The 26,667-nt window shown below is 34.7% G+C and overlaps 3 protein-coding genes across 4 annotated transcripts; 2 read left to right on the forward strand and 1 right to left on the reverse strand.

Annotated features, from left to right (window-relative positions):
- The first annotated feature begins 14,708 nt into the window (after nucleotides 1-14,708).
- On the forward strand, nucleotides 14,709-17,220 carry LOC136223083 (phosphatidyl-N-methylethanolamine N-methyltransferase). Its single transcript, XM_066010880.1, has 2 exons — nucleotides 14,709-15,036; nucleotides 16,765-17,220. The coding sequence occupies exons 1-2, from the start codon at nucleotides 14,792-14,794 to the stop codon at nucleotides 17,003-17,005; spliced, it is 486 nt and encodes a 161-aa protein (XP_065866952.1). The 5' UTR covers nucleotides 14,709-14,791; the 3' UTR covers nucleotides 17,006-17,220.
- A 150-nt stretch (nucleotides 17,221-17,370) lies between these two features.
- LOC136223082 (photosynthetic NDH subunit of subcomplex B 1, chloroplastic) lies at nucleotides 17,371-19,939 on the reverse strand. 2 transcript variants are annotated; one of them, XM_066010878.1, is made up of 7 exons: nucleotides 19,408-19,939; nucleotides 19,142-19,292; nucleotides 18,823-19,013; nucleotides 18,496-18,753; nucleotides 18,304-18,412; nucleotides 17,850-17,935; nucleotides 17,371-17,730 (listed from the first exon to the last, which is right to left on the reverse strand). In XM_066010878.1, the coding sequence occupies exons 1-7, from the start codon at nucleotides 19,845-19,847 to the stop codon at nucleotides 17,565-17,567; spliced, it is 1,401 nt and encodes a 466-aa protein (XP_065866950.1). In that variant the 5' UTR covers nucleotides 19,848-19,939; the 3' UTR covers nucleotides 17,371-17,564. The 2 variants fall into 2 exon arrangements, with proteins under 2 accessions (XP_065866950.1, XP_065866951.1); XM_066010879.1 differs by having other exon boundaries at nucleotides 18,304-18,409; nucleotides 19,408-19,930.
- A 2,098-nt stretch (nucleotides 19,940-22,037) lies between these two features.
- LOC136224053 (uncharacterized) lies at nucleotides 22,038-26,152 on the forward strand. Its single transcript, XM_066012274.1, has 5 exons — nucleotides 22,038-22,679; nucleotides 25,022-25,079; nucleotides 25,166-25,249; nucleotides 25,356-25,497; nucleotides 25,581-26,152. Exons 1-5 carry the CDS (start codon nucleotides 22,226-22,228, stop codon nucleotides 25,908-25,910), a joined length of 1,068 nt encoding a protein of 355 aa, XP_065868346.1. The 5' UTR covers nucleotides 22,038-22,225; the 3' UTR covers nucleotides 25,911-26,152.
- Nucleotides 26,153-26,667: the final 515 nt, after the last annotated feature.

Here is a 26,667-nt window from a genome sequence, read left to right on the forward strand (position 1 = left end):
CGGCTGGACCGAGCTGTTCTCCCTGCGTTTTCCCACCTACCCTGACTTGGTTATGGAATTCTACCATAACCTCAAAGCTGACGTGAAAGACCATGACTACTTAGTCACCGAAGTCAGAGGAAAAACCATCTTCATCAACCCAACGTACTTGGGATCCCTACTCAGTCTCAAAAACTGAAGGTGCTGAGTTAAGAAAAACTGGTGACCAGGAGGACATCTACTATGATGAAACCTTCTGTAAGCCTGCTGGGTACATTAGAGAAGTATCCAGTTCATCCATGGGTCAGCATCAGAAGATGGCCCATTTCCTGCTGGTTCAACTAATCTACCAGAAGATCCATTGCACCAGCTCAGCGTCTCACTTCGAGATGTGCTTTATATGGCACATGCTGACCTATAAACCGATCAACATGCTAGTGTTTCTAATAGGTGGATTCCTACGCAGCACAAACAATCTAAGGCTAGGCTCCCTAATTACCAAAATCCTAGTTGACCACCAGGTTGACCTATAAGGAGAAACCTGGATGAAAGGATCTGAGATCACAGCAGCAGCACTGCGTGCCCTAAAATTCAACCAACCATTGAAGAAAGGGAAATTTATTGAGCAGCCAGAAGGGCAAGCTGAGGAAGTGCTACCTGCTGAGGTAATCATCCCAGCAAAAGGAAAACGGACAAAAGCTCCAGCGACTCGAAAAAGGAAGCCTACTGGTACTCCATCTAAAGAAGCTGAGCCAAAGTCCAAAAAGACCAAATCAGCTGTTGAGTCACACCAAGACAAAACTCAGTCAGCTGAACAGCACTGCCGGCAAGATGAGCCTGCACCTGAGGATACAACTGATCCTCCTCAAAAGAAGCAGAAAACTTCTACTCTTTCACCCATCAACGCCCTTCCACTTGACTTTGTAGTCACTTCGGATTCACACTATGCTCAGCATCATGCTGAAGAAACTAAGCAACAAGAGGATGAGGTAGACCTGGATGAACACTTCGTCGCTCAGCTCGAGAAAGAGCTTGAAAATGACGATACTGAGGATGAAGGGAATGCACAGGAGCAAGCGGAGGAAGCTGATCAAGCTACTACTGAGTCAGCCGATGGAGTTGAACAACATCAAGACAGCAACCTGCCGATCAGAACATACAAGGCTCTCCATCTCAAGCTGATGAGAATCAAGCTGATCTTCCCCATGTACAAAAGCCCAGAAGAAGAAGACTGGTAAAGGCCAACATCTTAGACCAACCAGTCAGCGCACCGGTACATGATCCTTCCAAGGTAAAGATGACCTTCTTTAGGAAGCCAGTTCCTTCTGCACCAACTCCTCAGCCTTCCCAGGCCTTAGAAAAACAAGCCTCTGTTTCTACATAGGAACATGCCGAACAACCTAACCCTGTAAATCCAACAATCCACACCGAGCAAACTCAAGAAGAAAACATAGCACCCGTCAGCTCTGAACCTATCCAACCTGACCATTCCACTGAAGCTGACCCTGCTCACCAAATATCTGGACAACAAACACTTGAGCAGAACCCAACACTAACTGCAGTCCCTGACCCAGCAACCTCTTCTTTACCTGGTCAAATTGATATCTCTCAGGCCACAACAAATGTCACTGAGTCCAGTCAAAGAATCATTGACTCAGTGCAGGCCCTGATTCGAGACATTCAACACTCAACTCCTCCTGCTGCTGCCATTTCTCCAATTGAGTCTACTCAGCCTTCTCAAGTAACTCAACTTCTCAATGAAGTTAAGGAACTTAAAGATCTGCTAAGTCTTCTCCTATCTTCGCAAGCACAGCATGCTAGGCAGGATTCGATAGCTAAACTGGCTGAGATTCAGCTGACCACTATTCAATGCCTCACTACTCTATCTACCCAGATCCAGAACCTGTCAGCTGTGAATCCCAATCTCGCCATGTCTTCTGAGTTAAAAATGTTGTTTGCTCAGCTTCACACTGAACAGAACAAGACAAATGCTCAGCTTGCAAACACATCTCAATGCTCAATGGAGCAACTAAGTGAAGCAGTTCGTCTACTCAACCTTCACAAAGAGGAAATGGACACCGATCAGCTCAAATAGGATGCGATACTGACCACTTCCCAGAAATTTTTTGACCATGTCAGACATACGAATCTTCAGCGCGAGCACTACGACACTTCACTTCTCAAAACTTTCCATAACTCTTTTGCTGCGCTGACAGACACAATTACATGGCTGGGACAAGGACAAGCCTATGTACTCAGTATGCTCAGTGCTGCTAACATCCGTATCAGTCCTGAGGTCCTAAGCAACGGTGCTCCTATTTTTGATGGGTTAGACGAAAGTGCTGATCGCTTGAAGACCTTCTCTGCTGAGCTATCCAGAGCTGTTCTTTTGGACTCCTTCAAGTTGCCTCCACCTGGTGCTGGCAAAATGGGGGAGAAGAAAGATCAGCGAAGAACTCAAGCTGAAGGCAGTCAGCAAAAGAAGAAGAAATAGATAGCTCATTTAAACATAGTCTATACTTAGTTATTTCCTTCTTCTTATGTATGCTGACTATTCTATGTTATCTAATATAATACTTGCATTATCAATCCAACTTGTGTTACTTATCCTACCATGCTAAGTATTATGAATGCATCTTCTAAGTACAAATTAAACTCAGTAAATGAGTAGAATACCTATTAAATGCATGCTGCGTAGAAATTAATGTTTGAACCTGTCTAAACTAAACCATTGAACAAATAAATTACTCAGCGCTCTGTCACTATACATTACTTCCGCTGAATACTGAGTAAAATAGAATATGTCCCATAAGCTGACCTATACCTGAAAACTGATCTTAGACTTATTCAATTAAACCTTAGAATGTTTAGAATAAAACTAAGTCAGTAGCTCAGCCCTGACGGGGGAGTTCACTTAATCAAAAAGGTCAACTATCATGGGGGAGCTCAACGCTGAGTTCCTTGCTGATTAGTTTTGCCAACATCAAAATGGGGGAGTTTGTTGAAACACCTTTCCACAGGATTTTGATTTGACAAAATTAATTAAGTGAAATTAAATATTCTACAACACACTAAGTTTAAATGCTTTGATTTATTGTTACTAATGTGTTTGTTCAATGTTGAGTTTATAATTTATTATAAGACATAAAGATCATAAGGCTCAAGCCCTATATGGAAGTCAAGGCCCAAGTCAAACAAGGCCAAGATCACTCAGCCCGCGTATTTTAAAACGCTGCCGTTGAAGTGATGAAACGCATGCTGAGCAAAGAAGGATCCAGAAGATCCATGTAGACAACTTCGGCTAGAAGCTGCTGAGCTGTCTCGACAAAACGTACAAGACAGCCGCTGACCACAAGACAGCTTCCAGACAAAGTATTTCCTCTTTTAGTAAAGATCAGAAGACGCAGCAAGCTGTCTGGTTGACGTTACCTAAAATGGAGGAACATACTGTCGAACTGACCGAAGAACAGAAGATGCTGGAATCTGATTGGCCAAGAGAACTGCTGACAGACTGAGTGAAAATGACCTGTAGCCGTTTCCCTCCAATGGTTATTTCGAAATTCGAAATAACCAGAAGCTCTCACAGCTCTCTATAAATAGAGCATTCAGAATCCACATTCAATAGAGAACTTTGAGCAAAAGCCGTTACGCTGACCAAACGTGTATAAAAGTTCTCCATCAAAAGCAAAGCAAATTCTTACACTACAAGCTTATTCATTTGTGTAAAAGTCTAGAGTGATTGATCCTCAATCATCTAAGGTGTTCTAGCAATTGTTGTTTAGGACAAATCTTAATCATTTCTAGGAATAGAAAGGAGAAGCTAAGTACTCGGTTTTAGTACTTAGTGAATTAGAATAGAAGTGAGTAGAGGTATAGAGGAAGGTACTCTTGTTATACTCAGCTTCTGACTTGTAAAGGGTTTTCGAGTCTCTACCTTTAAAGAGCTCAGTAGTGAATTGGAAATCTCGGAACGTGTTCCGGGGACAGGACGTAGGCTTAGAAGAAGCCGAACCTGGATAACTCCGCTGAGTGAAGTATTTCTAACCCTTAACTCCTTAATATATTGCTTACTTAAAACAAACTAAAACTGACCAAGTAAAAGAGGTCAAGCTGAGTTGTGCGCTACCAACGAGTTAGTTCAGGAATAGACTCTAAGTGCTATTTCCTGACCTAAGCAACGAAGCTGACCTAGTCACTAGTTGACTAAGCCAGTGTCTTGCTGATTGCTAAGTGCCGCTGTTATATAATCTTTTCTCAAAGGAAAGAAATCTGCCCTAATCATTTTAAAAAAGTAAAATAGTTCCTAACCCCCCCCCCCCCCTTGGAACTATATTTGCAACCTTACAAGGGACCAACAATAATAACTTACACAATCTCATCAGTACAATCAACCTCATCCACTTGATCTTGATTTAAACAAACCAAAGCACCAGCACCAGAAATAATATCACCAGCCCTACAAATAAAAAAAAACATCAATTAATCCACAAATATTAATTGAGATGTTCCAAAACAAAAAACAGGAATTATTCAAAAATAATAAATTACATTTCAGATGAAATAGGCTCATCAGCTACAGACTGGCTTAACAACTCAAATTGAGGAGCAGAACTCATCTTTATTTTCAACCTCACTCCTTCAGATGACCCTACTTTCCCTGTAAATTTCTTCGCTACTCCTCTCTTCTTCTTCTTATTCTTTTCCTTCTCTTCTCCTCCTCTCTCTTTTTCTGAACCTTCAGCTACCTTTTTTTGAACCTGCTTGTTATATTCTTCATTAACAACATTGTATTCTTCCCAAAAGCCAGGCAGATTTAAAAAATCATTATCATCATCACATTCTTTAAATAAACTTCCCGAATGCTCACTTGCTGGCATTCGGTCAGAACGCTGGCTCATCCTATCTTCCTTACTGACCATGTACTTCGTAAAAACGTTTTCAACAAATTTATTCATCCGTACTGGAAAGTCACTATCCTCAAAGATATTTTCAGCTTCATCCACCAACTTAAACATCTGAGTTACAGCATTAGCTAATATCTCAGCCACTGATTTAAACCTTCCTGTGAATTCCTGCATTTATAAAAACAGTATTTAATAACTTATCAAAACAAAACAGAATCTTCTATGTAAAAGATAAACACAAATGCATACCATGAAGTAACTGGGACAGCCAGAAACTCCTTCTTGACTATCTTCTTCTTCTCCTTCTACATGCTTCTTCTTCTTCTCTTCTTCTTCTTCTCTTCTTCTCTCTTATTTTTCTTCTTACATTCAACATGGGGCCCTTCACATTCTACCTCTGCTTCAGATTTAACTAATCTCTTCAATACAATTCCCTTGCCAAAACCACTGGCTTTTTCCAATTTAATTCTTTCAGAGATTAGAACATTATTCCACACAGAGGTTAAAGGAAACGACCGGGGCCTAAAATCAACCCCACGTTGCAATCGATCAAAATAACATATCTACAATAAAAAAAATGAGAAAAACAAATTAAAAGCAAATACAAAAATTATTAAAAATAAATTGCAACATATTCAAACAATTACCAGTATAAATGGTAGAGGGCCTGTGAAAAAATACGGATTATTATCGTTCTTGAAAGAACGAACAGAATTTATAAGATGCCTAAAACTAAACCGGCACCAATCCAACTTTGAAATTTCAGTCACATCCATGCAACTGAATAAAAACTTATTGTACAAGGCCCTATTCTTGTTTGACCGAATGCAAGAATTTACAACAATAACAATGAAGTTCCAGATGAACTCATCACAAACATCCACTTTCAACAGATCTTTCAGCCTATGAAGCACATCTTTATCCTTAGGACTGCCACTACTTAGACCAAAAGAATTCCTCCAAGTCTCTAAAAATTTGGTCCAACTATCCCCACTGTTACTATCCGCTTCCTTAATTTCCTTTCCTCCATATGGCAGGCCATAAACACAATGGAAATCCTCTTCACTCAAATCAATCCGGTCATTACCAGGAAGAATAAAACAGCATCTGTCAGGATCGACAGAACACACAACCTTGGAACAAAACAATCCATTTAGCTTCCCAAGATCGAGACACAAAAAACCACCAAACCCAATCTTCCTAATGGCAGCTTTGTGTGTCTCTGGCATTGTTTTCACAAACTTACTAAATGTTGTAGGACGCACCCTCTGATTCAATACTACACCAGATAAATCTTGCTCCATAACAAAATAACAACTATCCTTCTTCACAATCCTTCTTTTACAACCACGGTTCATAGATCTAGAAGAACAAACTCCTTTCACAAACTCAACCTTATTCCTCTTCAATCTAGAACCACCAGATACTTTCACAACATCAACATTCTTCCTCTTCAACCTAGAAGAACCAGAAACAACATATTCATCATCTGCTTGTTCTTCAGATGGTGTACTCGCACTGATAACAAAATCAGGATCATTCATATTTTCACGAGCGTCAGAAGAACTTTCATCAACATCAGAACAACTTTCTACATCCTTCAAAGCATCAGAAGAACTTTCATCAACAGGAACACCAATATTTGATGACTTATTCTTCAAAGCATGAGATTTCTTCACAAATTTCTGTTTACTTCCTTCATCACTATTCTTCTCACATACCCTTCAAACATAAAATATAACAAAAAATTAACAACAATACTGAATCAACAAAATACATATATAGTTACAAACAAACTTATAAATTGGTACAAACGAATAAATAAATTGTTCAAAAGGAATACATATATTGTTCGAAACAAAAACATAAATTGTTCAAAACGAATACATATATAGTTCCATACAAAAACATATACTGTTCAATACAAATACAAATATTGTTCCATAAACACATAAGTAACAAAATAGTACCTCTCGTCATCATCTTCCATATAATCAGAGTTTATAGCAGCAAGCAACGCAGGCTCAATAACATGCTCACTCGAACAATCTTTCCTACTAGAAGTAGCTTTCGACATTCTAATATATATTGAAAAACAACAAAAAAAACACATATACAAGTCAAAAAACTAACAAATGATAGACGACAAAAAAATGAAAAAATGAAAAAACAAAATCAAATGACGAAGAAACCCTAAAAAAATCAAAAAAACAAAAAACAAAAACAAAATACAAAAGGGTTAATACACATAATTGCCCTTGTATTATCACGGAAAAACAGATATGTCCTTATATAAAATAAACCCATAAATATACCCTGTAATTTTTCAAAAACCAACATATATACCCTAATTTAACAGACTGATAAACGGCGTGCACAACCAGAGATAAAAAAAAAACACCATGTCCACAGTTCTTCATTGTGAAAATTGGTTTTTGATTTACAGTCCCACTTCTTTCCAACTCTCCAATCCTTTCATTTTTTTTCAAAACCAAGTCTGCAGGAGATAGATATCACATACCTTTGCAGATTAAAATAGAATTAAGATTACAATTAGAATTAGAATAAAAAAAACAACAGCAACAAACAAAATTGCAATCAAAAGGAAGGAGAAGAAGTACCTTTGTTTAAGGAAGGAACGAACAGGAGGAATTGACACCCAATACAAATTGACTCTTCTCTCCGTTGATGTTGATGAAGAAGTTATCGTCTTCTCAACCAAAGCCGAAGACAAAATGGAAACACAAAGAGGGGTTTTTCTTGCTCAGAGAGAAGACGGGGATGACAATTGTAAGATTATGGCATCCTTGTAGCTAAAAGTGATCGATTATACCTGTTTGCGCCATTGCCAGAGAGCGGCGGGGCCAAAGTCGAGAGACGGTTTACAGGGATGAGGATCTTTAGGGCCCCAGAAATGGAGTGCGGTTTCATCGTCGATTTGGATTGATTGTTTAGAGAGGTTGGAGAAGGTGTAGCAGTAACGGAGATAGTAACCGTAGAGGGAAATCGGACTGATAAGAGAAAGGGCCATTGAAGGTTGAAATGGATAGGAGAAAAGAGTAAGAAGACCAGAGAGTTTGACCAAAAAAAAAAGAAAGAATTAGAGAGTTGGAAAGAGGAAGTGAGATTGTAAATCAAAAATCAATTTTGACAATGGAGAACAGTGGACATGGTGTTTTTTTGTCTCTGGTTGTGCACGCCGTTTACTCCACGTCATAAGTCTGTTAGATTAGGATATATTTGTAGGTTTTTAAAAAATTCCAGGATATATTTATGAGTTTATTTTATATAAGGGCATATCTGTTTTTTCGTGATAATACAAGGGCAGATATGTGTATTAACCCAAATACAAAAACTAAACAAAACAAAAATACTAAGAACATGCATAAAACAAAATCTAAAATGAACAAAGAAAACACAGAGAAACTCACCGATATATTCAAAAATACACAAAAGCAGAACGAAACCTACAAATAAAAAAAAGTTACAGGAAATGAGAGACAAAAGTGGAACAAAACATTCAACAAAAAACGAACGGAAATGAAAAAAACAACAAACAGAAATACGATGAAAACGAAAAGAAAAACATAGAGACACTCACCGATATCTTCCAAAAAACACAAAATGAGAGCCGAAACAAAGTAATCGACCGAAAAAATCCACAAAAGAACGATCGGAAATGATACAGCAATCGGAAAAAACCCAGAGAAAGATCGGAGAAGAACCGGAGAAGAAAGAAACAAGACAAACAAAGGAGATTACAACTATACCCCTGACTTAACAACTATTTATACTACACGCGGAAAATTACAAATATACCCCTCCGTTTTTTACACAATTACTAAAAAGTCATTGTTGTCACACAATAAGCCTTGTCACACCGTAAAGAATGTGTCACACTTGATCTCTCCTCTATATATATATATAGAGGGATGAATTCAGGATTTATACACAATGTGGGCAAACTATATATGCCATATAAAAAAATTGTACAAAAAAACCAATAACAACATAAATAAATAATTTTAACAGTGAAGTCTAAAAAAATCATTGTGCTTTCGCGTATTGTCAAACAGGTACCGGAAAAAAAAATTCATCCAAAAGGTGAGTAAGCTTTTTCATTTTACTAAAAACAAATCTCTTTTAGTCTTTGAATCTTTCAATGATGATTTTGAAAAATAATTTTTTTACATCTATAGTAAATTTGGTATTAAATAACCTTAATTCTTGAAAATTTTCATTTTAAGATTGTTAAAATTCATTTTTTAGTGTTAAACTAAAAGAGCCTCATTTTTAGTAAAATGAAAAGACTCAGTTACCTTCCCAATAATTTTTTTTTCAGTTACCTGTTTGACAATACGTGAAAGTACACGAGTTTTTATTGGACTTTACCTTAATTTTAATTACAATATTACATTAAAATAAATTAGAACTAGAAAAATATGTATCATTCCCAAATTTTATTAAGCTATAATGTAGTTAAGTATATAAGTTGTATTTGTTAAAGTAACATATAATTTAAATTTAATTTAGTTAAGCATATAAGTTGTATTTTATTATAAGACAAATTGCAAAAGGAAATAATAATCAGGGTTTGTGGTGAGAGAAGGGAGAGATTGCGTGAAAAAAAAAGAGAAGGCAAGGGTTTATTAGGTATAATTTTCTTTTTTTTCTTTTTTTAAATCTTCCTAACATAAAATGACATCGTTCCACACTTAAGTGGAACGACGTCGTTTTATACCAGAAATATTAAAGAAAGTAAAATAAACCCTATCCTTAGAATCCATCTCCTTCCTTTCGCGATTTTAAGCAGAAGCCATTAATGGTATCTTATTTGCTTGTGATTTTCTAGTGGCAAACTCATCAAATTTAAATTTTAAACATAAGATTTTATTTGCTCCCACTGTAGATCCGTCCCTATATATATAGATGTGAGATCTAGTGCGACAAGGGGTCTAGGTGTGGTAATGAGCTTATTGTGTGACATAACAAAACTACGTAGTTTGATAATAATTGAAAATGGCAAGATAACAAATTTGTAAATAAAAGAAAAGAGAGGATAGGGAAAGAAAATTATTTTATTTCTTTTCTTTAAAATACTATTAGACTTTTCTAAATTAGACGGTCATTTTGAGATCCCTGAAGGTCAGGTAAAAAAAATTCCGGTGAGCGGAATCCGGGTGGGCGTTTTCCGGCAATAAAAAAAGTGCCCAAAAAATTCTCAAAACATTCCAGAAAATGTAAAATATTATTCTGAGAAACTTTAATTCTTGGGTCAAAGCGAGATTTCTTACAGTTTAGTCCAAATAAAACTTGTTTCGTAATTTTATCTATTTTACATGCTTCAACAATTTGTTAGGTCAAAACCCTAAGGAATCTCGCTTTGAGCCAAGAATTAAAGTTTCTTAAAATGATGTTTTACATATTTTAAAATTTTTTGATAATTTTTTGAACACATTTTTATCCGACTTACATTGTTCCGACAGTGTACGAAATTGTTACAAATTAGTATACCATTTGTTCCAACATAATACTTATATTGTTCCAACAGAATAAATCAGCGTACCAATTTTTCCAATAAAATAGTTATTCAATTATAATACTTATATTGTTCCAACATAATAAATCAGTTTACCAAAAATTTCGGTCAGCGGAATCCGGGTGGGCGTTTTCCGGCGAGAAAATAAAGTGCCTAGAAAATTCTCAAAACATTCTAGAAAATATACAATATTATTCTGGAAAACTTTAATTCTTGGGTCGAAGAGGGATTTCTTACAGTTGAGTCCCAATAAAACGTTTTCCTTAATTTTATATATTTTACATGCTTCAACAATTTGTTGGGTCAAAACCGTAAGGAATCTCGCTTTGAGCCAAGAATTAAAGTTTCTTAAAATAATTTTTTACATGTTTTGGAATTTTTTGATAATTTTCTGAATACAGTTTTTTTCCGACTTACATTGTTCCGACAGTGTACGAAATTGTTCCAAATCAGTGTACCATTTGTTCCAACATAATACTTATATTGTTCCAATAGAATAAATCAACGTACCAATTTTTCCAATAAAACAGTTATATTATTCTAGTATAATACTTATATTGTTCCAACATAATAAATCAGTTTACCAATTGTTCCAAATTAATTTTATTATCTATCGTCTTCAATTTAATTTTTGTTTTTTAGTATTTAATATAGTATATTCAAATTTATATTAGTTATATTATTTAGAAAATAATTCTAATTCTTATATTATTCTAACAGAATAAATCTGTGTACCAATTGTTCCAACATAATAGTTATATTGTTCCAACAGAATACTTACATTGTTCCAACAGAATTGTTATATTGTTCCAACAAAATATTCCAACACATAGTGCTGAAAGTTAGGACCAAAACATGCTCAGAAAATTATCAAAAAATTTTAAAACATGTAAAACATCATTTTAAGAAACTTTAATTCTTGACTCAAAACGAGATTCCTTACGGTTTTGACCCAATAAATTGTTGAAACTTGTAAAATTGATAAAATTAAGGAAAACGTTTTATTGGGACTAAACCGTAAGAAATCCTACTTCGACTAAAGAATTAAAGTTTCTCCTAATAATGTTTTACATTTTCTGGAATGTTTTGAGAATTTTCTGGGTACTTTCGGGTTTCTCACCGGAAAACGACCATCTAATCGCCGGATTCCGTTGATTTGGAACTAAACCGTAAGGAATCTCACTTTGAGTCAAGAATTAAAGTTTCTCAGAATGATGTTTTACATTTTCTGGAATTTTTTAAAAATTTTCTAGACATTTTTTCTCACAGAAAAACAGATCGCTGGATTCCGTTCACCGGAATTTTTTTTACCCGAGTTTCTGGGATCTTAAAATGATCGTCTAATTAAGATGAGTCTAACGGTATAAATTTTTTTGAAAAGAGAGGTTGAAAAAGAAAATACATTTTAAAGAAAAAAAATAAAACAATTTTCTTTTTCTTTTTATTTATAAATTTGTCACATTTCCCTGTTTAATTACAAAATTGATCATTGTCACATCATAAGACTTGTCACACTATAAAAAAAATTGCCACATCGGATCTCTTCTAGAGAGAGGGGGGGTTATTTTGAATTAAAAAAATTGGTTTTCCTTACCGCAGATAACTCAATCTTTGATTTGCAATGAAAAAAATACAAATCGCGAAGCATACGATTTTTATGTAGTATTAACCCATAAAAATGATATAAAATGTGATATTTAAAGTAACAACACAAATTTCAAATATTTCAATTACAGTAAAGTTTCAAAGAGTGATAAATTTTTGCCTATCATTTGTTTCTAACTTGTGAAATAAAATGATAAATTTTAAATTTTTTTGAAGAGTGATAAATTTTAACCTTAAGTAATATTTATTTTATCAATATCTAACATAAAATTTGAATGGACTGGTTTATATTATTTGATCCGTTTTTTAAATGTTATATTTGGACCTTCCAAATATTAAATTTCTAAAATATTTGTTGCGTTATTATCACTATTACAAAAGACTTGTCAAAATACTAATAACTATTTTCGTGTTTCTTAGTTTACTTCTTTTCTCTCTGTACGAACTATTTTCAATTTATTATATTAGGATCTGACGGGCCTGTTGCTGGGGTGCCGACCTAGTCGGAATGTCTGGCGGCTGTCCTCTCGGATACTCAGCCTTCATTCAAAAAAAAAATACTAATAACTAAGGCCTCATTTGTTTGGGGGAAAATATTGTGTTCTGAAAAATTTTATACAGAGAAAATATTATGCAGAAAAATAAAATAGTTCATGTGTTTGGCAACAACGCTAGAAAATATTTTTCGGCATTTGGCTACAAAACTGGAAAATATTTTCCAACCACTAAATATAGATTTTTTATATTTTTTATTTTCAATTGTATATATAAGACACAAAAAAGAAATTCACATGTATTAAGCATAAATTAAGCACCAAAAACATACATAAACTGTAAGGTGTCGTTTGGTTCGCAGAATGGAATGGAATGAAGTAGAATTGCTATTCGAAAGGAATATAATAGATAAGAATGGAATAGAAATTCCTTAGGAATAACTATTCCTATGTTTGGTTGGTGGAATAGGATAGAATAGAATATATATTTTTTCATTCAAAAGACAACATTACCCTCAAATATATTACTATAAATTGTACGTTTTCTAGTGTTATTAACGTTATTGTGTTTTTTTTTGAATTTTTTCGTATTTTCAGGTTTAGTTTTTCTACTTTTCATGTTTTCCCTTTTTCTTTTTTTTTTCGCGTTTTTTATTTTTCGCATTTTGTTACTTTTTCATGTTATTCACATTTTTTTTTCATGCTTTTCGTATTTTTCATGTTTTTTACGTTTTCGTGTTTTTTTGTCGTCTTTTCATGATTATCGCGTTTTTCATGGATTGTCACGTTTTTGTGTTTTAGCATTTTTTCGCGTTTTCGCGTTTTTCATATTTTTTCACGTTTTTGTATATTTCGTATTTTATCACTTTTTTTCGTATTGTCCATGTTTTTTGTTTTTTTCCAGTGTTTGCTGTTCTTTTGTGTTTTCGCATTTGTTCACCTTTTCATGTTTTTTGCGTTTTTTTTCATATTCTCGTGTTTTGTAACGTTTTCATGTTATTCATGTTTTCTGTGTTTCATATTTTTCGTATTTTTATATTTCTTAACGTTTTCCCAATTTTTCTCTAAACGCGTATGTTTTGGAGAAAATGTTTTACCCTTTTGAAAAGGGTAAAACATTTTTCCTTATTTCTTCCTTCCTTTTCCATTGACATACCACTTATTTTCTTTTGACTTATTTTCCAGTCCAAACAGACACTGGAAAATTGGAAAAATATTTTCCTATAGAATATTTTCCTCCAAACAAACATGGCATATTAATATTATGTTTATTTATAAGGTAAGATAAGGTTAAGTAAGGTAAGATCCATTATTATTTTGAGGATTAAATGATAGATATAAATTTTAATGCTAAATTGGTGAGTTATAAATGGTACATTTTCTAACATTTCAAATTGGAGTGTTTTCATGGTACTTGGTTGCTATATAATTTTATGTACAAAATTGCTCTCTCTACTCCAAACTAAAAGTAATTTCCACTCATTTTTATGAAACGTACGCTTGTATATTCGTCCATAGGTGAAATCGGATATGTAATTATTGGAATAATTGTTGGAGACTTTATGATAAGCATATAATAGTAATTTCAGCATAACTTTACATTCATTTATCATCAAATCAAACGATACATTGTTAAACTTTTACCTAATCTTACCTTGGGTTTAAATGCAATAAGGTACTATTAAAGTATTTTTCCACACTTTACCTCATTTAATTTACTTTAAAACATCTTATCTAAATAGAGTGCAAGTCTACCCCATATAATTTAGTAAAAATGTCTTAAATATTTATTATGTTGTTAAATATTGAAAAACTTATGTCACAAAATTTTGGTCAAAGAATCTATTCAAAATTTATCTTGCTTTAAAAATGTTTGGAGTAAAAATTTAGGATTTCTTATGATAAGAGTAATATGCACTTGTTTTTGAACCTTTATCCCTTTAAAAAAACAGATGTTTTAGGAAATCCAATTTTTTTTTGAAGAATTGAAGAGAAAAATTAGGCATTGTACTTTTGCTAATCTTTTAGTAAAAAAAAAAGTGGCTTTTTTGTTTTGTGTAAATGGAATTCTGTATGATGGGCCAACAGCTTCTCTCGGCCATTAATGAAGAAGATGACCCAAAAGTGGTTTAGAGAGGAGAGTTTCTGATCCAATATTAAGCGTCTTGACAGTTGGCCCAGTCCCAGCTTCGTTTGCACTTGCGGCAAATGGCATTGCCGCCCCAATACTGCATTCAGTTGTCTGAAGGTATTGAAATTTCTCAGAAAAAATGGGTATTTTTGCAGCAATAGGAGTGCTACTTCCATTCCCATACTACTATTGGCTCTGGGAATATCCGAAATCATGGGTTAACCTATGTGGGAGTGGCCATGACCCTTGTAAAGTGATGGCTTATGTCTCCCATTTCCTCAAACTTCTGCAGTTTCTTTCTCTTTATTCCGTCTCCTCCCTCTCCTGGCCTCCTCCTTTCTACTTCTGGCCCCTTTTTCTCTTCGGCCAATTCCTTAATTTCAGGTAATCACTTTAATTCGAGTTCTGTAATCTTTTTATTTCTGTTTGAACTTCCCCAATTCTTTTACATATCTATGAATTTGGCTAAAATGCAATTTTCTTCTTTTTGGGTTTTTGGAGGATCAAGTTCTTAGTATTTTGAGTTGGTGAGAATTTATCACTGCTTGCCTTTTTGATTTGTGTGCTTATGGATTGGTTTTGTTGTGATTGATTAATTTACTTTCACTGTGTCCTAACTAGAAATTAATATGGTCATTATGTTCTTGTGCTAATAATGTATTGGTCTCATACTTAGATGAAAAAGATTCAGGGGTCAACATTTGAGACTTTCATGTTCAATTCATAGTATTTCTTACAGACCTTGATAGCTAAGCTAGAATGCAAACATCTGGTTTTTGGTTCATGTTTGTCTGACTTATCTTTGTAATTGCAACTTCTGGTTATTGAGGGGTTCGGTCACTACTATGGTTGCCTTCAAGACAATAAAAGGAGTGTTTGGCTATCACAAAGAAATTAGGGTCTAAGCTTTTCTGCTTTTGTTGCATTGACTGTTAGTATAATGTAGAAGAGCCTTAAATGTCTGCTTACAAAGTGGAAAACTTTCTGGTAATCTCTAGTGTCACATGATGGTTGTTGGTGAAATTTGATGCCAATTGTAGAGTTGTGTTATTGTCTTCATGTTTGTTGTCAGATGAACTTTTAGGCTACATATTGAGGATCTTGAATCCGTTCCAAAGAACACTAACTTTGTCCTGAATGATGAAGAAAATAGTTCTTGGAAATCTGTAGTCTAAGCTAAGACTGTTTTAGGATCTATGCTTTTTGCTGTATGATAGGGTGATCTAAGGACAAAAATGATATGAAAAATAAAAGACTTTATATATGATAATCTAAAAATTGAAATTTTCTTGTTTTCTACTCTACATACATCTCTTACAAGTTCATTGATAATTTTTGAAAATTGAAATTCACTATCTCCATATTTAATTTATCCTTATTGAATTGTGTGAAAACGAGTGAAGGTACAAACTAAATTTAGTGGAAGGCCGAGAATTTTCAGAATCTTTAACATTTCGAAAAATACATCTCGTTATTGAAATGTGTTTTTTTCGAAATGTTAAAAGAAATGAAAAGTCTTAGATGATAGCTTTTCTAAGTTAACTAAAATGAACTGGATGTGTTTCTGCCATTTTATGCTGTTGGTAACATCTCCTTCGTTGATTTGATTCCAGTGATTGTGAATGGCAACCTTGAGTTGGTAGTAGTTCTACCATATTTTGCTTTTTCCTTTCTCTATTCACCATTGTGATAGTAGCACCACCAAAATTGCAATCTCCTTCCCCTATTACACTTGGAGATTGACGTCCACAGTTATACATCATATACATTATTTATTACTGTTACTTTCTCTGATTTTTTCTTCTTTCCTTTGCATCTTTTTGTTTTATGTTTATTTAGAACCATTAATAAAGCTGTATCAATCATCTCCTTGCTAGATTTATCTTTACTAAAGGCATCGCATTGCCTGATGCAACTCCTTTGAGTTTCTGCTGATGATGCATTATTTCTTTTTATCAAGTGAAAGAATTGCATCTTTATCTTTCCCTTTTTCTGAATATCTCTTTCAGATCATTAATCCCTTTTGAATTACACAAGTGAGGCATTCCTCAAATTAATTTTAGCTCCTTGTATTCCAAATACATATTGGTTTCATTGACCCTTGCTCTACAGGGTATACCAATTGCTTGGTGAGCCGGGCACTTACTATGGTGTACGATTTGGAAAAAACATCCCCTGGGTGACAGAATTTCCATTTGGGGTTATCAGAGATCCTCAGTATGTTGGAAGTATTTTGAGCCTTCTTGCATGTTTATCTTGGGTTCCCTTCCAATACATTCTTTTGTGGTGTCTCGGATATGTGTTCATGATTCGTGTGGAATCGAAAGAGGATCCAACTACCCGTGCAAAATAACTTGCGTCTACAGTAGCTTCTGTTCACTAACCAATGATCTAGAAGAAGCTAGTGGCTTAAACGATATGAAGTGAAGGTGATTTGTTTTCTTTGTCTAGTTGAAGGACATCTTTAAACATTTTTTTTTTTTTTTTTTTTTTTGTGCGTTCTTTCTTTTCATTCCAAGTTTTGACATTTATTTATAATGCTAGCAACTCAATGTTATTGGGAAGTTACTTGGTTTATATATAGATAATTGTCAAGAACAGAAATGTCCCTAGCAAATATTATGGTATTATATTAGGAGAATGATTGGAAGATGTTTAAGGTGGGATGATAGAACTTTAACCAGAAACCAGTTAAATTTAGAACTAGAAACATCAGACTGCAGTTTCACTTGATCTAAAATCTTATTCTATAAACTCTGATTTACATATTAACATGAATATATCACTGCATTGTCCAAAAGCTTGGACATCCAGATACAGATGGAAATTAATGGAAGAGGGACAAAAACAAATATGAAACATAAAGAGAAGAAAAAAAAGTGCTATAACTGGCAAATTTTTGTATTTCCCTTCTATACCAAAGCTAGGGAAATATCTAGAATTTTCATTGCCTGTTTGACATCTCCAATATGAATGTCTTTCAGTTTCCCTGTCTTGGATGAGACAATACTGCATTTCATCTCTGCTGCATTTGGTACAAATAGCTTACCTTTTTCTTCAGAACAAAACAGGGCAATGCTGCAGAAGTGTCACCACAAACACTGATCAGATTCATTTGTTCATATTCTACGTATATGCTCAGATATTATTCTGGGTATGGTATGGAGAGGATGCAGATAATTTAGTATTGAAGTTACCTAGGTTTTTCGCGTGCATTTGCAAGTTGGATTGCTGCTGTATTCGTGGCAATTACCCCAGCTGAGTCATTGATTAGAGCTGCCAGCTGAAGCAAGGAATTGCCAAGGAGGTTTGTCCAAGAAATGTCAATCAGAATTTACTTGGCTAAATTTTGACTTTTGACCTCTGAACTTTGATATGGTGAGATTTAGCCCCTGAACTTTGATTTTTGTTAAAATATAGTCCTTATGGATGAAATCATTGCGCTTGGCTTTTACAAAAATATACTCAATGGACAAATTTTCAATTTTCTTCATTTTGAATACGGAGTTCAGAGCACATGACATTCAAGTATGACGATTTTTTCCACTAAATGTTGCATTTTAACAAAAATGAAGTTCAGAGGCTGAATTTGGCCTAATTCAGGGGGGGAATATGTTTTGCCCGAAACGAGTGTAACAAGAAGATGCAAACCTGTCCAGGAGTGGTGATCAAGACAATATTTGTGTCTTCTCCAACTATTTCCTCAACGTTTTCCCTTTCTTTCTCATGCGGGATGACAAAAACCGGCTTGAATCCCCTGCTTTCAGTCCAGCAAATTCCTCAAAAGCACATTCGCAGTGTTGTACTGAATTTTGTTAGGAAGGAAATTGGTAAGAAGAATACCTTATAGCATCAGCTATTTCAGCCCATATATCGAGTGGCAGCAAGCTATCAGTATCCCCTCTGGACTGCATTGAAGCTTTAGAATCTGACTCTATCCCATGAATTACAACATATTTCCCTTTCTCTAAACCTGCAGCATTATATTTTGCCTCTACGAACTCCTTGAGCTTCCTGGAAAGCGAAACTCGTAGTGGAAACACATTATGCCTAGGTACATTCCGAAACGGTCTTCCCAACCAATCAGCCATCTCGTTATACCTAAGCAAATGGGAAATTATAAACTGCAACTGGTTACTACAAATTGGTGGTATAGTGTTAGATGCTCACATGTGGTATCCACCCTCTGAAAGATTCATATGATCTGGAGTAAAAGTTTCTGATAGAAACAATCCAGCTCCTGCTGCATTTACATTTGGGTAAATGTAGCTAACTCTATCCCTAGCAGATGTCATGAATAAGAACATTGCATGCCCTAATCCTGCCAATTTGGTTGACAATACCATGTCATAGTACCTATTCTGCAAACACAGCCTAAAAGTGAAACTTCTCAACAAAACATATTGATGATGGTGTGTGCATATAAGTGTATAAATTAGTTAGCAAAACGCATATCCGTTATTTGTAGATGGGACAAACATTTAGACACCTTAAGGACTCCAAGCATGTCAGTATACTCTGCAGGCTCTGGAAAATGATCGTCAGGATCGTATTCAGTCGTCCATCTAACATTCTTGTTCATCTCATAAGTCTGTTTCCCTCTTGCTGTTGTTACCACATCTATTTGAACACCAGGGTACCTTCAACAAACAACTATCACACATCACTGCAATTTTACAAGCTAGAGGCTGTCCGTGTCCATGTTCGTGTTGTGTCAATTATCATTATTATATGAATTGAGATATTTAGACATACCTGTCCTTGATCAACTGAATGACAGGAAAGAAGAGCAAGTTTTCATAAACACCTCCAGAGATGAGACAGCAGCATCTCCTAACATCACCTCTAATTTTCAAAGGCAAAGAAGCAAGCTCTACAGTGTAACCCATTGGGAACTTGAGGAAACCGTATGGATTGTCAGGGTTAGCAGGAAGGCTAGGATCTTCATCTTGCTTGCCATCAGCAAACAAGGAGCCATATTCCATTTCAGGGTCTTCTCCATCATCAAAAGGGTCAAGCCATGGATTCTTTTTCTTGGCGTAAGTTAGAGTAGTAGGTGTTCTTCTGGGAGGATGGTCTGGTAATGGGTTCAACAATGATGGATTGGTGAAGAGAGGTGAAGATGAATGTGGGTAAGGATTAGAGAGGAAAGAAGAGATGGCTTTGGGTTTGGGTAGTAAACAAGTTGAAGCCATTGCTTAGTGTTTTTTCACTTCTTTCTGGTTGAATTTCATATGGAAAACACTTTTGTTTTTCAATGGATGAAAGGAAGCTGGCTGGATAAGTGGGTCCCTGCAATTTGTCTCTCTATCTTGGACTGAATGGCAGCACAAGAAAAAAAAACAATAAACACTAAAATAAGTGTAATGTGTATGTGTTACCAAAAAAAAAAAAAAAATTATAAGATAACTATTAATAATTATACAGAGGCTGTTATAATAGAAAATTTAGATAAGCACAATTTATAAGTACATACTTTTGGACCTCCCAATCAATGAGGGAAACCCAAGTACCTGCCAGTATCAAGCGGAGAATAGACCTTGGTAGCTCGAATCTACATTTAAACTAAAGAAAATGAGTATCAAGCGGAGAATATACCCTGGTAGCTCGAACCTCCTCCGGGACATTTGAACTAAAAAAAATAACTAATTTCAGCAATTTTAGAGCTTGACCTGAAACCATTTCATACTCATCTAGAATCTCATAAATCTTGCTACTCTCCTCTCTAGTAGCACTGAAAAAATTATATCTACCTCTACTGATCTTGCATCCATGATGAGGTTCTCAACTTCCGCCTTGTAAATAAGCTTAGATAGCACCTTCCGCAGAATAAACAGACAAGTGGAAAAAAGATATCCATGCAAAAGTATGATCCAACCAATCCATCTAGCATTGAAACCCAACCTAGAAAGGACCTCTTTTATAAATTCTCAATCAATTCTCGTATGCTTTACTAATATCAATTCTGAGTGTCATCTTCCCTTTCATACCTCTACTCTTCTTTAGTGCAAAGATTAAAAAACAGATCGACTCTCCAAAATAATACCAGGAAGTAAGATTTTCAACCTATTAACTAGAACCTTGATAGTCAATTTGTAAAGAACATTACACATTGAAATAGACCTCAACTCAACCATTCGTTCAGGACTATCTATTTTAAGGGTCAAAACCATAATCATGTTATTAAGATTTGCAGAAAACTCAGATCTCTCAAGCCAACCTATATATGCATTAAAAACTTCTACCCCTGTATATTTCTAAAAATATTAGAAGAAGTCAAGGTTAAATCCGTCTGGATTTAGAATTATATTTTTTAGGATTTAAGATTTATAAATTAGGATGCTGGATTTTTTTAATTAGGATATAAAAACCTACTTTATATGTGTGATATATTAAAAATTAATTTTAATAATATAATGTAATTGTAAATTATTAGTATGATACTAGTTTTTGGTCCGTGCGATGCATGGATTCATCTTAAAATTCAAAAATATAATATAATAATTACAATTTTTTTTGGTAAGATAATAATTACAATTAATGACATAAAGATGCTATATAAATTAAATATTATTATTTTATTTTCACATTTACTTTAAATGATCTTTTTTATAAATAAATATAATAATATAATTAAAAATTAATATATTATATATTTTTATCAGTAAAAAAGGAGAAAGTGACAGTTCAGCTCCATCGTTACTGTTTTATATTATATATAGATATGCAGAGAATTAGAGAGATTTTAGGGATTAATTTAAATTCTGTAAAACTCTTAAATGTAGTACGGATAAAATCTATCTTTTTATAGATAAATATAATAATATAATTAAAATTAATATATTATATATTTTATTTTATTTTTTATCAGTAAAAAATGAGGAAGTGGCATCTTAGCTCCATCGTTACTGTTTTATATTATATATATATAGAATCTATATATATGTAGAGAATTAGAGAGATTTTAGGGATTAATTTAAATTCTATAAAACTCTTAAACGTAGTACGGATAAAATCTATCTTTTTATAGATAAATATAACAATATAATTAAAATTAATATATTATATTATATATTTATTTTATTTTTTATCAGTAAAAAAGGAGAAAGTTACACTCAGCTCCATCGTTACTGTTTTATATTATATATAGATTCGTAGCAGCAGGCCCCAGGTTTTGATGAAAACTAGTTAAGAAAAGAAAAGCAAAAACGGGTTCATTTTCCATTGGGCCAGGGAAGATGGAGTCTCGGATCTGGCTATTGGTTCGAACATTGTCGGGGCAAAAAAAAACTAGTATCTTTGAGCAAAAGCTACCTCTAATACGACGTGGCACACTTTGAATGGTTATTTTATTTCTGATTCGTTGCTTTCATAATCGACAAAAGTCCACTCATAAACGTTCCTAACGTTTTCTCTCCATTTTCCCTACTTTTCTCACTTCCCAAACACAATCTCACTCTGCTCAATCATTCTTCAATTTCTCATCACTGGACAGCACCCATTCCCAGCAACTTCGAAGACTGAAAATTGAGGCGCTACCCTATCTTCTCAGAACAAATATACAGCACAGACCATGTCTGGCCCACCTCGAATCCGGTCTACGAACATCGCTGAACCTGAAAACAAGGAGCCACAAAATCCGGTTAAGAAACCTGAGAAAATGCGGCACCACCAACTTATTACGGATTCCAAGGCCAAGAAAGTTGGGAAAGTGGCGTCTTCAGTTTTGCGACAGAAGTCCATGAATGGCTCCTGCTCATCCGATGTCTCCACAGACTCCTCCCACAGTCGTTCCTCTTCTTCTTCCTCATTGTCGTTCAGATCATCGTCGACTGGGAGAATCACGCCGGCGAGCAGGAGGAATGGAGTGGTCAGGAAGAAGCAGTGTGAGATGAAAGCTGATAAGGAGGTAAAAAGCTCTGTGGCGGTGGAGAGTGGCAATGTAGTTGGTGGAAACAGTGAATTAGTGGATACAGCTGATTGCTTTGAATTTAAGAAAAGGTGCGCTTGGGTTACACCCAGCACTGGTAAGATCTTCTACCCCCCTTCATTTTCTTGTCAATTAGAAAAGTTGAAGAATTTGGAAACTTTAATGGTGGTGAACCTTTCCTTATTTTGATAATATCGAAAATAAATGGAAGATGGTACTACATGTGGTTTTCCTTTTATGTCGTGGTTGAAAATTGTTGCCTCTTGCTACTAGATATATATTGGTGGGAAAAAAAGAAAATTTGGGAATTGATGCTTATGTTGGAATAGCTTTAAGATGATGGAGTTTGATCTAGTTATTATAAGCTCAACTATTTGTTTGTTCATGTTCTTCTCCCGCACTGGTAGTTATGGTTCTTCCTTTCTATGTCTATGCAGTCTGATTTCATATCACTCGTGTAGTATAGTGCTGCATAGCAGTTAGTTATAGACGACTAAGTTAACTAATATTTTCTAAATGAGTCACTTGAGGGACACGAACCCATCACATATGAGGTACTAAAACTAAATATAGCACTTCAAAATGCCACCAATTTGGGTATTTATCATGTATATAATTTGAATCGAGGTATACATAGTTCAAACATGGTTTTGATGGGGCTATAATTTAACATATAATCTTGAGTCTATTTTCTGTTTTAGCAAACTTATCACACAATTATCGTACGACAGATAAACCAATCCATTATAATTCTTGACATCCATCTGTACACCCTTCACTTTAAGCTTATCTTGACTTGAGGAAGTTCTATTTATGTCGATGTGTGGAGAAGAGGGATATAATATATGGTGTTAGATGGAGTGCTTTTCCTTGGAGTGGAACTCATAAAATCACTTCTAAGGTTACTTATCTTATGCTATTAGGGGTGAGCATCAATTCCATATAGGTTTCAGCTGTTAAAACAGGAATCCCTGAAGCTTCATGGAACAAGCCTTTTTTCTGTTCTTAAACCCTTATGGCGAGGAGGAAATTTGTTTTTGACACGTCAACTCTTTCCTTAAGAAATTGACTATTTGAATGATGATTTGTTACCTTTTTTACCCAAGTCCTTTTTATATGTATCTGAATTTACTTTCTTCATGGCTTTTGGGATGAATTCTGATTGATGTATTTAGTACCTCTACAGTTATGCAATGTTCTGTTCTACTGTGCCGTCTTCAACTTGTGGTTCAGAAATTAATATATATTTATTTTGAATCTGTGTAATTCTCCCATCTTCACATGATCTTTGAATTCATATGCTTACAACTCAATCACCTTGGTATATTACAGAATGTGAAGCCTACTGAGTGATGCTTAATGATTTTTTTGAAAGGAGAAGATTTTATCTTCTTGTTTGACTGCCCAAACTAAATGGCCGGATACTTCCAGTTGAACTAATAATAAGCAAGCCATTTTGGCATGTAATAAGGTATCTTTCAGAAATGAAAAACCAAAAATCTCCTATCATGTATTTTAATTGACATTACCGTGAGGAAAAGTTGGCAAGAGCTGGTCAAGATTTTATTTTGTCTTGGAATTTTTTGTGCTTCTATTTTCTGTAACAACAGCTGGTTTTATGAAGGAGATTCAAATTAGTCTGTATAAATTTTACCATTAATAACTTGTATAGTTTCTTCCTTTAAATTAATGAAAGCAAATTGCATTTGACCTACGATACATCATGGGGAACTTTTGGAAAAAGTAAGATGAGTATGATTCCCTGTGCAGCCAATTCATTTTGACATTAGTTCTGGATAGAGCTTATAAGATTGTGATCATTATATTTCAATTGAAATTCTTTTGATAGATGCCTATGTGTCATGCATATTGAGACCGTCATATGACTTGTATCAGCACTCAACAACTGTTTTCTTTGTTAAACTGTTGTCTGGGCATATGCCATATTATAGTTACCTTACGAGCCTTTCGTCTACATATTGGATTAGTTACCACTAAAGCTTTGGTAGAATTTGGAGCATTAATCTATATTGTCATCCCTAGTCATACCCCAAGGGCATTGTTGCAATGTCTGAAAGAACCTGCCCTGTGAACCCAGAACAATGAGAACATAGAGGTCATAGGTTCTATTTCCACTGACATTGGGTTGTTATTTTGATAATGATTGGTGGCTTGGATGCTTTGCATTGTGTCAAGATTACTTTGCCTTTGTTCATTCATAGTTCTAATCATCATGATGGATATTATATTATTATCTTGGTCTTATTCCATAGAATGATAAAAAAAAAAAAAAAAAGTTCGCGGACTTCCTTACCCTCTGTTATTAACGTGAAAGTTGACTTGGTGTGCTGTATTCTACCTAATACCTCACCAGTCATTTTTTAATGTTATTTTGAGCTTACATAGCCCTTGGGGTTTTTTTTTTTTTTTTTTGCACAGACCCATGCTATATGAGTTTTCATGATGAAGAATGGGGAGTACCTGTCCATGATGACAAGTATGTAATTTGGACACTGAAGTTAATCATCTTCTGCACTAACCTGTATCTGGTAGCTTTCCCAATCTGATCATTTCATCATGCAGGAAGCTGTTCGAATTGCTATGCCTTTCAGGTGCTCTGGCCGAAATGACGTGGCCTGTCATTCTTAACAAAAGAGGTTTATTTAGGTATTGGCTATTTTCAAGCAGTATAATCCAATGATGAGGATATACACTTCTCTCCGCAATTTTTGACAATTTAGATTAATTCGGAGAGATGCTAATGTCTGTACAGGGAGGTGTTTTTGGATTTTGATCCTGCTGCAGTGTCAAAATTAAATGACAGAAAGATAGCTCTGCCAGGAAGCCCTGGGAGCTTGCTTCTGTCAGAATCGAAGCTACGATCCATTATTGAAAATGCTCGCCAAATGTGCAAGGTAGAGAGTTGACTAATAAAATGCTCACCCACCCACTAAAATGAAACAAAGCATGAATCTCATTTGATTTTTTGGTGATGCAGGTTATAGATGAGTTTGGTTCATTTAACAGATACATCTGGAACTTTGTAAACCATAAGCCCATGGTTAACCAATTTCGAAACTCACGGCAAGTTCAAGTGAAGAACTCAAAAGCAGAGGTCATAAGCAAAGATTTAGTAAGGCGAGGTTTTCGAAGCGTAGGGCCAACAGTGGTATATTCTTTCATGCAAGTGGCCGGATTGACAAATGATCACCTCACTAGCTGCTTCAGATTCCAGGATTGTATTTCTGGGACAGAAGTACGGGAAAATGATACCGGTCTTAAATCCAAGAACGAAAATAAACTCGAGGCTTCAATCGGTACTGGATAGCTGAGATTGTTGGTGTGCAATTTCTGTACAAGCGGTTACCCCTCATCCCTTGAATGGTTATGAATCATTGTGGTAATGTGATGACTTAATTGGAATCAAATTGCTGTAATTTGCAGGTATTTATATTATGTTTCCACTTTCCAGATTGAAGATATATAACTTGTAAAGGGAACCATCAATTGGAAATTGTGCTTTCACTGGTGGTACAGCACTGGCTAAGGAAAATCTGTTCATTGATACAATAATATCTGTGATTGAGGTCAAATATAGGGTCCCTATTCCCCTCCAAAATTCAAGTCCACCAAAATATTTTTCCTTTTCTTAAGGATAAACTTCAAATTTACCCTATAATGTTTTTGGAGAAGTGTAGATACATTCCTAATCTAAGAAATGACAAAATTTTATCCTTAAACATGTAGTAATTTTGGGAATAGACAGTGTCAAAGTCTGCCTTCAAAGGCTTGGAGTGAAAAAAAAAAACCAAAAAAAAAGAGAGCTTAACTTTATAAGTTTTTATCTGGTGGATGCAATTAGCAACTTGTATATGAAGATGGATGGACAAGGTGTAACGGGTGGTTCCAATGTGTCTCCTTCCATCCGCATGATGCGAGTTCTTTAAAGAGTTTTGTTATAGTATATTTCTAATGTTCTATGTCTTGGAATTGGAACTGTTAAAGGAAATTTTTTTATAATTTCTTACCTAGGTTAGTGTATATATATACTTTTTCAAAGAGGTGAGGAGCCTTATATTTTTTTA

Source organism: Euphorbia lathyris, chromosome 3, assembly GCF_963576675.1.
Source record: "Euphorbia lathyris chromosome 3, ddEupLath1.1, whole genome shotgun sequence".
Taxonomy (NCBI): domain Eukaryota; kingdom Viridiplantae; phylum Streptophyta; class Magnoliopsida; order Malpighiales; family Euphorbiaceae; genus Euphorbia; species Euphorbia lathyris.

Coding starts and splice junctions, on each gene's coding strand:
- LOC136223082 (XM_066010878.1), bottom strand. CDS start 19,847: ATGGCTTCAACTTGTTTACTACCCAAACCCAAAGCCATCTCTTCTTTC. Junction 18,754..18,822: donor TCAGAGGGTGGATACCACAT/GTGAGCATCTAA, acceptor CCATTTGCTTAG/GTATAACGAGATGGCTGATT. Junction 17,731..17,849: donor AATGCACGCGAAAAACCTAG/GTAACTTCAATA, acceptor ACACTTCTGCAG/CATTGCCCTGTTTTGTTCTG.
- LOC136224053 (XM_066012274.1), top strand. CDS start 22,226: ATGTCTGGCCCACCTCGAATCCGGTCTACGAACATCGCTGAACCTGAA. Junction 22,680..25,021: donor TTGGGTTACACCCAGCACTG/GTAAGATCTTCT, acceptor TTTTTTGCACAG/ACCCATGCTATATGAGTTTT. Junction 25,080..25,165: donor GTACCTGTCCATGATGACAA/GTATGTAATTTG, acceptor TTCATCATGCAG/GAAGCTGTTCGAATTGCTAT.
- LOC136223083 (XM_066010880.1), top strand. CDS start 14,792: ATGGGTATTTTTGCAGCAATAGGAGTGCTACTTCCATTCCCATACTAC. Junction 15,037..16,764: donor GGCCAATTCCTTAATTTCAG/GTAATCACTTTA, acceptor CTTGCTCTACAG/GGTATACCAATTGCTTGGTG.